Below are 12,335 nucleotides of genomic sequence, written 5' to 3' on the forward strand. Positions count from 1 at the left end.
GGGAATTTAAGAGAGTTTGGTAAGAGCAGTGGACCAAAATTGAATCACAAGGTTGCAAAAAGAAACATAAAACTATGTTTATGCTTCTGAGTACATTTTTGTTCTTTGTTGTTTTACAAAGACAAATGACACAAAATACATGCCACGCAAAAAGCTTTTATTTCCAATTTTTTCTTGATCTTGGTCAATTAAACTCACATGTAAAAATTCAATTTCAACTAGTAAATCTTTAAATATTATATATTAAGAATTCGATTTGAAATCTGTCTCAAGCAAGTCCTTTTCTCATACGACAGTAGTTGGAAAGCTCAGTGGGGAAAATTACTGTTAGAGTGGTTCAGGCATGCCGGTCATCATTGTTTATGAATGAGCAAATGTGTTTCCGTCACACTACTTGCTCTTAATGTCATGGTAAATCTGACAGTGTGTTTTGTGAATCTGGCCCATTATGTGAAGTGGGCATAAGCACTGGAAGTTTATTAAATAACAAAAACAAAAATGTCTGAATGCTTGTTTTTCACTTGTCTCCCAATAATAATATATTTTAGCAATTTCTAAAGTATTTTGAGCACAGTTTGGAAAGCAATAGCAATTGTTTTACATGCAAATGTACCTGGCTGCTTTTTGGTCCATAACGGTGACCGGAGCTGTCAGGTTCGTCCATATATAGGGTGTAAAAGTCTGGCCTAAAATAGTTGAGAATATAAGCACCATATGTTTGGTTACTATATAGCAATTTTTTATAAATAGTAAGGTGCAATTTACTTAATAATTACAGATTAAAATATATTTTATTTCATTATCACTATAAGACACAGATGCTACCATTCAAACTATCACATTGCAAAATATTTCATGTTAAACTGCACAAGAACTGCATTTGGGCTACTTCTCTCTAACTATACATGGCAGGCAGGAAAGTGAAAAGATATGTATATTAAAAGTACAGAGGGCTTCCAGAAACAGGGCCTTTAGTGTATTGTAAATCATGTACTTATGTATCAAATGCACATGCAAAACACAAATGACGATTACCTTTCTCCTTCAGGCAAACTTAACCATTTCAAAATCGTGGTCACCCTCTTCTCAAATGGGACTTTCCTAAAATGACAGCAGAAAGGACAAGAAAAGTCTGTCTTTGCAATCTATTTACATATTTTGCCTTCAGCTGAACAGATTTACCTTGATACAGATTTTTCTTGTTGTTTTAATTGCTAATTAAAATATACTCACCCATCATACTGTTCATGTAAATCTGGATATTTCCCTTTAATAAGTACATCTGATCCTGGCCAGAAGAATGTGCCAACTTTCAATCTGTTCTTCATGGCTGTGAACCAGACCTAAAGGACATGATCAATAACAAGAGTGACCTTCATTACAACACATGTAACATGAGCGCAAATCTATCTTACTTACAAGCTAAAGAGTAAAAGTAGGCTATCCTTACTCAATTTCACTGGGTGGTTGTTAGCTTTAAAACTGATGGCGAACAAATGCAACCAGGTGAAGAATTTGACAGTACTGCCCCCAAAAGTAGGGCTAGGGCTGCCGTTTTGGAAGGGTGTGACAAATTTGCGAGTGGGCTCTTACAGACAGACATTCAGGCTCTCTCACATGCAGTTCCTCGATCTCTTTCGCATATTAAATGTCCATACTTCCTCGCACATCTTTTGTCATATTAAGTGCGTCTTAGATAGAAAATATCACATTGCACTGACTGAGGTGTTTGCTAAGCGTCATTCAAACACAGCAGTAGAAAAACTGCATTAGGAGACACTAGTTCACCAGTCAACCAAAGCATAAAACATTAAAGTTCATAATAAAAAAGAGTTCATAATAAAAAAAACTTATATCTTTTTAAATCTGCTGGTGATTTAGCATTTACATCTTGCAGTTATGCCACTCAGATTGTCACACCTATTGCTGAGGACGCTCCTTCTGTCTGTTCCTTGCAACCAGCAGATTCTGTACTATCCATGGACTGTAAAGAGCACCACAACTCCCATGAGTCTGGGGGAACCTATGTCTCCTTCCTCCTCTGCGTCAGGCAATGGCTTCTCCTTTCTATGCTCCACACCCTCTGAGTTCTAATGTCTCACCTGTTTGTCATTACATGCAATCAGTTAGGCAGTACATAAGCCTGGCCTTTAGTTTAGTCAATTGCAAAGTATTGCCAACATGTCCAGTTGCATATCGAGTGTTCCTTGTATTGTTGATTACTCATGTATGACCTTTTCGCCTTTTCCTGACCTGTTTTTTCCCTTTTGGTCTGTCGTTGTAATTTTTGCATTTCCGTGTTTGACCCTGGACTGTGTATTTAGACCTCTCTTAATGATTCTCCTGTTCTGGATATCCTGTTTTCTGGTTTTGACCTTGGACTGTTTGGACCACGATTTTTTTGTGAATCCCTTAGCCTCAAGAAAGCTCTACCTTGGGTTTTTATCTGCCAGCGTCTAAATTCGTTCTGAGACCTGACATGCATAACAAATTTGCATTTGTTTTTATTTCATATTATGGGCTATGCTGTGCTCAGCTACCTTCATGCTTAAATCCTTAAATCTATCCCTACATTCATCTCCAGAATGTTTAGGAACTCATACTTCTCCTACCAGAGTGATGAGAAGCTCTTAGACTCTGGAGCCTCTTAGACTGCTCACAGACTCTTAGACTGTAGCTGGATGTGTTGGTACTTAGGAAACCTCTCACACTTAGCTACCGTTATCTGTTAAAAAGATTTTAGTTGGTCTGTGTTAAAATGGAATTTGGATATGATATATATTTTCTGAGGTCATTTAACCCCTTAAAATCCCAGGCTTATTACATAGTAGGGCTTATTACTCAGCAACTACAGGGACAGCTTTTCCTAGTTTATAGAAGCGTGTAATAAAACTTTGGGCCTGCTGGGCCTTTAAGGGGTTAATTTGTGTTTTTGGTTTATTTATCCATAAAAGTTTAATACTGAAAGTAAATTTGAGCATTTGAGCAGCATTTTGGGTGGGGCAGTGACAAAAGTGGGTGCCGCCGCTGTATTGCTTGTCACCGTTAACTCTTTTTAACTGGTCTACATTTTTTTTCTCTGTAATTGGGCTGTGCCTCATTAGAGCAGGCTGACCAGTTCAGTTGAAAGCTGGCAACAAAAGATCAATGCTGAACAAGAACAGAACTTACCAGCTTCAGTCTTTACTCCTCTATAGACTTAAATATTGTGACAGAATTAAATATAATGTGACAGAATATCAAATTGTATTTGTATAGGTTATATTTTACTTGAAACGATTGGCTTTATATAAATTGATATATGTGAAGTTTAGTGGCTGTGTAAACTGACATTTAAAAATACCTGCACTTCCAAAAACTCTCACTCTAATAAAAATGCAAAAGTTGGCAGCCTTGGTGCATTTTCATCATGCAAATTGCTCGACTCGCAGGGCCAAATGTTAACAAGAAAGCCTGGGAACAACAGTGAGAACCATTGGGGCTAAATATGGGAAGGAATGTAGACTTATTAGTGTGATGCTTTTTGAAACCAGCTCAAGGCTTCTTGAAGACATAGCTCTGAATAGAGGGCAACTGTGCACCCGTCAACATTGTCCACTAGACAACAAGCCTGTCATTAGCCCATGCATGTAAGGTACGTTAGCATGACTGAAACCCCACCCCCAAAAAGCTTGAAATAAGCATGTAGATCTCATGAAGGGAAAAACAGTTCCATTAGCTAATGATAACATTTGGTCAGCTAGCTTATTATCAATTGCATTCTGAATCAGTTGCACTCTGGATGTTTGGGGTGCATTTAGAGGGGGCGTATTCTTGTTTGTGGCGGTTTTCTTTGCTATCTAGCACCAAAAGTCCCTAGACGTGTTTTCTCATTATGAGATCACATCTGGCTAGCAAATTGTAAGCCAATGACCGCAAATTTACTGACAGGGTAAAGGTAATTTTACTTTTTAAATTGAGTAATAAATCAAGCTTAATTAAGTAATCGTGAAAGAAATAGAAAAGAGTCATAGACTGTGATACAGCTGTATTCAATAAACCAATTAAACATGCAGTAATGTGGGAATTCTATGTATGAGATGTGTTGTGGGACTTTCTATCCTAACAAGAGATTCACACCTTTTGTCCATATGTCCACAGCAACAATGAGCCAGATGCATAAAACGCAGCACCAGACTTACCATGACGGAAAGAGCAAATAGCGTGGACGTTTGCTCATTCAAAAACAAGGATTACTGGCATGGCTGCACTATTATGTCATCTAAATATGGTAGTACTGATTCATAACACAACACAATCCTGAAAAAAATAATGCTCTGGTGCTGATTTTCCCCAGTATGAAGCTGATGAGGATTCAGTGATATTTCCTACAATGTTCCCAAACATGTTCAGTCACACATGCAACAAGTCACACATGCACTCAGCTGATTAACTGATATGCTTAAAAGATACGTTTTGATCTGTTTGGACAGAGCAGAATATTAAATCTTCTAACTGCTGTTGTAACAGTACAGAGGAGGAAGAAGATTTCAGATTGGTAGATTTAACTGGCAATATATTTACAACAGCCTCTTCTTCCTGCCTCAAATTCTGTGGCAATTCCTCCTCATGTGAGTGGAAACTGGGCTTGGAAGATGGAAACTACATTAGTAAAGACTAATTTTTCATGTTTCATGTACGTTTGCATTGGTTTTATTGCAAGTAGTTGCAACTTTTAATATTTTTCAATTTTCAGTTGACTTTACAAACAAATGTACTATTTACAAATGTGAAAATGACACATTTACTAGTAAAATGTATTTCTTTGAAGTAAAAACTGAATTTTTATTTGAAGAAATTTAATATCTAATTTTAGCATAGGCAAACCTAAATCCTTATATCAAGAATTAAGTATTTATATAATAGCTGAAATTAAATTTTCACTTGTGTAAATGGAATTACTGAGATAAAATAAAAGCTAAAATAGCTTGTTATATTAAATAGAATTTCAGCATGTTAATTTAATTTTAAATTGTAACAAAAAATACCATATATTAAAGTTTAATTAATGTACAAATTTTGACTGCAAGTATTATTATTAGTGTTATTGAATTGAAAAATTCAATCTTGTATCCTGAAATATAATTCCTACATTTAAAATTTTCATTTAAAGATGTTATAATTTTTTACACATCTTTTTTATGGTAAAACATGTTCTGACGAAGAAACTTTGTTTCTTAATTAAAACATAAAGCATCTTCATCAAACAGTTTCCTATTATTTATCTGCACTTCTTCCTTTAAAATTTGAAGCTCTGTTTCTGAGAATTTTAGTTTTCTTGAATTTTGGTCTCTGTTTCTTTGGGTTCATTTTTTTGGCAGGCAACTGAAGCTTCACTTGTTGTGGGTCTTTACCCCACATAGTGTGACAACTTACCCACCGATGGGGAAACTATAAGTCTATTAAAATGAGATATGAACGCAAAATATACGCCGGAGACTTCTCTTTCATTTGTCATGCATTTTCTAACACTCTGGACTTCTGATCCCACTGTACATAAAAGTTTATGAAAAGTGTGACAAGGTGCCCCAGTCTCCCCTAAATGTAGTTATGAAAGAAATATGCATCACAAGTTAAAGCAGTATTTCATCCAGAAGAACAGACAACAACTTATAGTGGCACTTGCAGAATCACTATAAGAGGCACGAAGAACGCCCTCGGCTTTAGGGGCCCTCGGCTTCATCACGAAGCCACAGCTTGTCGACACAACAGCAATCTGCAGCCCACAAAGCCTGTCATTTGTGGAGGCAAAGACGTGGGTTATTTTGAGACATCTTCATGTGGGGGTGGTGACGGCTGCACCCTAGTTTCTGATATAAAATAGTGTCATCATTGAAGACGAGGACGTTGCACAAGTTGTGGAAAGTTAATTATAGTATATAAACTCAATCAAAGAACAATAATTAGAGTTCCCACTTGGCAGCTCGTCCCTTTTTACCATGTAAAATATTACAGTAAGTTCCGCATAAAAGCATCAAGCAATTTATGGACGATTCTACTGAAGTAGAACTGCTGTCCCACAGTTAATTATTAAATGTAGCTAAATATATATAAAATCATCATTTACAGGATGTGTTCTGCTATGAGGTGTAATAATACTTATATGCTTTCATCTCACTACCGAAACACAAAGAGTTTTAGTCCATAGGCAGAGCCTTATTTAGCCACACCCCATTTTAGAGCAGGAAGTGAGAGTGGCCACATAGTGAACAGTTAGATCTAGTGTTGTTAGATCTAGTGATACAGTATCTGGCACTGGCACTTAAACACAGTCTCGGTAACGGTGATGGGGTACCGATACCTATGACTGATACCACAAAGCAACTTCTGACGCGTAAATGTACGCCAGCAGACAGAACAGACAACACGTCAGGGGTGTGGGACGACAAGCAGCGGTAAAAATGTTCATGCCAGGATCTTTAACAGCAATTTTTAGTGTTAAGAACATGCTAATGGAGCCGCTTACCTGAACGGCAGAGCCGCCTCTTTCAGTAATCACTCGTTCGCTGCTGTGTGGTTACTTAAAGTCTGAGTTAAACTTATTAAGAGAGTGGAAGGAACCACCGGACTCTAGGTGTAATGAGAGCCTTAGCTTAGATTTAGGCTTTAGCGCAGGAGCCCGCTAGCTGGGCCTATGCTAATAAATATAATCCAATGAGTAAATGCCATCTAGCCAAGCTGAGTGTGTTATTTATGATACAGAACATAGATTGTATAAATATCAGGAGTTATAGGTGAGTTAGGTTCGGTAGAGTTAGTATCAGTATTGGCCGAAGCTAAAGGATCAGGTATCGGTATTGGAATCGGAAGGGAAAAAGTGGTATCGGTGCATCTCTAGTTAGATCATATTGTTGTATGTCTCAAAGTGTGGAAATCAGTGTGTAGTATTAAGAATTATCACTACTGAAACACATATTTTCTGCAGTTAAGTAAACGCTTTTATGTTTTAATGAAAAATAGTATGATTTTTATGTGTGTACAGCTGTTCAAAGCTGTGTTTGTTAGTCATGTACTGGCATTTTTTCTAGTTATGCTCAAAATTAGCTAAACAATAATAACACTATGTTTTGGTAGTGAAAAAATGGAATGTTCAATGTTTTATTTTAATAATCATAGTTAAGGTATAGGGTCACTCGAAGCAAGAGGATTTTAGTTTAAAGTTCAAGTCAGTTAAAAGTCCTAATTGTGTTGTCAACTCTGACTGAACGAATTCGGTAGAATGATCCATATCTAATGGCTTATTTAATCGATCAATCAATAAATCAATCAATTAACCTAACGCTAAGAAGAACATGACATCGCTGACTATAACAAAGCAACAATTCGTGTTTGGCCTTAATTTAGAGTTTGAGAGTACTTACAAATCTGACAGCTGTTTCATGATGCTATTCTGAAGGAAGTAGTGTGTCTATTTTAAAGGCAATGAAAAGCAGAAATACATTCTGAGATGAGGTAACTGAAAAAACCAACGCTCCAAATGTGGACGTTTGTAGTGTAGAAAGACAGTAATGACATAATGCTGATAGAAGGTCTCCTAGATCTCCTCCTATCACACAATGCTACCAAGCTGAGATGGTAAAGGCTAGCAGATCCTTCCTCCAAGACACGTTAAGCACCACCACATCTTTTCGAATTTCCATTGATGCTATGTCATTGGACAGCTCATGCACTTGCAGTACAGCACTAACTACCAATTTCTTTAAATCAGCTAACAGACACTTTGCATCAAGCTGAGTGATGGGGGTGCAAAATGGAGGGTCATCCTACCCAGAGAGAGGGACAACGATTATATTCTGTCGGCTGTGGTATCGCTGGGGATCGAATTGGCCAATGGGATCAATGATTGGGCCAATAACATGAACACTCTTTTAAAGTTACTTAGATGTTTTCCTCTTACTACCTTGACCCAAAATCAAAGTCTGCTAAGCAGTTCTATACATGCCACCGAGCGCATGGAAGTCAATTGCTTAGCTGTATCACGCAGTACATGTGTCTGGAAACATATATACTCGTTATGTTTCTCTCTTCATTTCTTCAGGATTTATTCATTGATTTTTTGTATTGTATGTATTACTAACTACAAATTGTACACATTTCTGTCTTTGGATTCTTTGAGGAAAGAAACTGCCAATAATAAAAAACTGATGTTGAACAATGTTCAGAGCTTCTTTCCCTTATTTTTTCTTTTTGTTTTGCTATGCTCTTGTATAAAAGCAACACACTTGAGGCTGGGTGTCATCATAAATAACATCATGGGCGATTTACTGCAACCACATCATGTGTGATATTATTCACCATAACCATACTCCTTCTTATGTTGTATTGCCTAAATGAAAACCAGATGTTTGAGTGAACATCAGCTGGATATCAAATCCTCTGTGGTGGCATAGCTAATTAAAAACCCAAAGCCAAAATTAGAACGCTAGCAGGCCTCTTGGTTTATTACAAGAACAGGGGGCACAAGACCTACAGCACATTTCCTTTTCCTCATCTTATAATCTCATACAAATCTATGCGTAAATGAAGACCTAGGCTAGGGTGGGGAAGCGGGATCAATCATCATTGAGAACCACCATGAAGATTGAGCTCTGATGTCAAAAAGCTAACCTTTTTCTGTCCTTTTTTACCAGCACTTTGCATCTTGTGGAAAAACTTTCATTTGGGGTTTTCTTCACTTTATAGAAAGGGTGGGAAAAAATGAACACAACATAAAGCTGTTTGAATACCCCCTGGTCAGTGTAAATACATTAACACATCCTCTACAGTAAACAAAATTAAATATAGCCCTGCAAAGGTTAGTTAGCTGAATTTAACATATTGGGAAAAAACAAAACAGAAAACAGCATATTAAAAATTTGCCATAAGCTTTGTATATGCCACATTTTGTTTTATTTCCTCCCCCTCCAACATGTCAGCAAATAAACCTTAACCTTCAGCTAGAAAATCAACAAAACGTCATTTGATCAGGGGTGCCCAAACTTTTGCACATACCTGTAGTATATGTTCACTGTATTGTGACATTTATGGGAAAAAGTATAAATGTACAGAGGCCTAATATCAGCCTCTACATTCACACTACATGCCTCATTGCTAAGTTCTGATTTTTTGCTCAGATCTGATTTTTCTGACTCAATGGTTCATATTTGTATAGATAATTGACTCAAATGTGTCATTAATGTGAAAAAAACTTCCTGAAACAACTCATCATTAACAACAAACCAACCAACCAGCAAAACAACACTTTATGATTGATTATAATTTGCTCTGAGCAGCTCTCACCTGATCATTATTAGAGCAAGACAAAGATGAAAAAGGGTCAGATGCATTGCTTTTGCACCACTTTCATTCATTAACGCTGAATAACAGTGCATGCATAGCGAAAAAAAAACAAAAAAACACATGAATTCCGATCTAAGCATTCTCATTAAGGTCGCATTTGTGTCTGATCAAGGGCCATGTATGAAAGTGGCTGAGATCTGATTTGAAAAGATCAGATTTGTGTGTTCACACAGCTCTGGAGAAACCAGATCTGTGTCGCATTAAGGCAAAAAAAAATGCCATTCATGCCACTTCAGGCTGTGCACAAAAATGTATTAATTAATTATTTATGCTTTAAAACAACATTATGTAGGATTTGGGGATTTTGAGACCTCTCTGGTGGAAATATGTAATTTCACACAATGCGCTGAAGAACGTTTGTGTAATGTCGGTTGAGCAGATTAATCTGACTTTTGCGAGTGTGTTGTAAAAGTATTCGATAAGAACTCAGTCAAAATTGGTGAAGCTGAATGATTTACAATTGTCATCAGTCTGTACATGTGATGTTAATATGTAAAGATGTTTGACGTGGTGTGAAAAACTCTTGCCAAATCAATCCTGGAACCTCTAAACGATTATTTCAGGCTTAACACACTTTACCCACTGCACACACACACACACACACCATATTTTACTGTGTTCTTTTTTCTCCATCAGTGCTGTTTTAAATGTACACTGAGCTCACTGGTAAGCTAACAGGACACCACATTGTTTTCTTAGTCCACAAGATAATAGTGCTTTTGCAAGGCTCAAGTATTATAGTAGGTGTATAATATCATACTGTAAGGCCTCTAGTGCTTCTCACCACTTCATGACACATCAGCACCTACATTCCAGAGAGTTTTGTCTTCAAAAGTGTGTTCTTCCAAACATTTGATTTTGATACATGCTTTGGCTATGCCAATGCCATGAACCTCGAGCAATACATTCCAGTGGCAAATGCCACATCTGGAATTGGCTGTAGACATCTGCTTAGCTCTCTTACGTATGAACAAAAGTTGGCCAACAAGAACTAAAAAGACAGTTGCTATTTATGTACAATTCCCTGGAAGTAAGGTTACTAATTCCTCCAAAACATATGTAACTGCACTTCAATTAAAGCAAACACTGCACTTTAACCCCTTAAAATCCCAGGCTGTTTACGAACTAAGGCATATTATTGAGTAACTGATTTCAGTGCAAACTAATTAAGCTATTCTTAGGTTATAGAAGTGTGTAATAAAACTTCGGTCTGGCCTTTTAGTGTTAACAGCATAGTAATACTAGCATTTCAAATTTAGAGTGCTCGAATACAAAACAAAAACAGTAACAAAGCAACAGTTTTTTGTTTCTCTGAATTTACTGAGCTAATGTTCTAAATATTTTAACATTGTCAATATTTATTTCCTTGTTTTTTTTAATAAAGATGTTTAACATAGTATGTAAACATTGTTAAAGTGTCAAAATGTACTGTTCACTCCTGTCCACACAGTACATCTCCTTGAATCTATACTTTTTGTCCATTTTATCAGCTCCACTTACCATATAGGTACACTTTAGTCCAGACTGTAGTCCATCTGTTACTCTGCATACTTTATTAGACCCCTACCCTGTTCTTCAGTGGTCAGGACCAGCACAAAGCAGGTATTATTTGGGTGGTTGGAGCTTTTAACCACCTCAGTGGACTGACAATGGTCCACCAATCAAAAGCATCCAGCTAACAGCGCCTTGTAGGCAGTGTAATGTGACCACTGATGAAGGACTAGAGGACGACTAACACAAACTGTGCAGCAACAGATGAGCTACTGTCTCTGATTACAAGGTGAACTTACAAGGTAGGAGTGTTTAATAGATTGGACAATAATGGACACTGCTGTGTCTGATCCACTCATACCAACACACACTAACACACCACTACCAGGGCAGAGTCACTGCAGTGCTGAGAATGATCCACCACCCAAATAATACCTGCTCTGTGGTGGTCCTGACTGTAAAAAGGGGCTAACAAAGTATGCAGCGAAACAGATGGACTAACATTTGATCTGTTATTGCCTCAGATGATGTAAATGAACAGCTCCACTATGTAATGTATAATGTTGAGTTTCAATTGAGACTGAAACATCAAGCCAGACCTTGTTTTTGAGCCTGCACATGTGACTTTAAACAATAAACATGTATGCTGTGTTCTGAAAAACTCCTGCCAAATCCGACCTGGTGCCTCTGACTTTTGAATCATTATTATAGGCTTTATAGCCTGACTCACAGCAGACTCACACCATATTTTAGTGTACAGTGCTGCTTTAACTTTAATTTTTTTATATTGCTGGTGCTGAACAATAACAATAATAGAAGAACAGGCCCCACTTCATATTAAATGTCTTTAATAACTGTGTAGTTACACATTAACAATACATGCAACAACATAACTACTGGCTAAGTATCCACAGTTGTGGATGGCTCACAGTAGTACAGCATATGTAAATACACACGTATCAACTTTAGTTTTCACTCCTGTATTTACACGTGTAATAGGGTGAACTTCTGTTCTTTTCCAAAAATATTTTTCTGGCTCTTACAGGTGGTGTGTAATTAGATGGACAGCAGTTGGACATATACGTAAAATTACATATTTATGTAATCAATCGACAGATATGTATTACACTACCCCAAAATAAATGTCTGGATTACCATTCTGTAATTTCATTGTATCTACATAACAACTACAATGGAACTGTCCACTTATTTTAAAGTGCACGTTTTACACATTTGGACATCTGCTGTTGCTGTAAAAACCGCCACATTACAGAATGGTTTAAAGGCAGGACTTTGGTTACCATGTCACAACACAAGCACACTACCACAGCTAGCTAAATGTTAGGGAAGGTGGCATTTCCTGTCCAGATGCAGTGTACACTGGTTGGAAAATCAGCAGTTCACCCTATTACACATGTAATTACATAAGAGACAATGTGCTGTTACAAAAATCAACATACACTCGT

General features: G+C 37.1%; 1 protein-coding gene across 1 annotated transcript in view; it reads right to left on the minus strand.

Annotated features, from left to right (window-relative positions):
- The window catches only part of enpp1 (ectonucleotide pyrophosphatase/phosphodiesterase 1), an 84,426-nt gene that overhangs the window by 39,603 nt on the left and 32,488 nt on the right, over nucleotides 1–12,335 (minus strand). Inside the window, exons 9-11 of the mRNA XM_036561113.1 lie at nucleotides 1,234–1,343; nucleotides 1,036–1,101; nucleotides 614–686 (exon numbers count right to left, since the gene is read on the minus strand). Coding sequence (XP_036417006.1) covers nucleotides 614–686; nucleotides 1,036–1,101; nucleotides 1,234–1,343 — 249 coding nt within the window. The remainder of the gene's footprint in view (nucleotides 1–613; nucleotides 687–1,035; nucleotides 1,102–1,233; nucleotides 1,344–12,335) is intronic.

The sequence above is a fragment of the Colossoma macropomum genome, unplaced genomic scaffold, assembly GCF_904425465.1.
Source record: "Colossoma macropomum unplaced genomic scaffold, Colossoma_macropomum, whole genome shotgun sequence".
Classification (NCBI taxonomy): domain Eukaryota; kingdom Metazoa; phylum Chordata; class Actinopteri; order Characiformes; family Serrasalmidae; genus Colossoma; species Colossoma macropomum.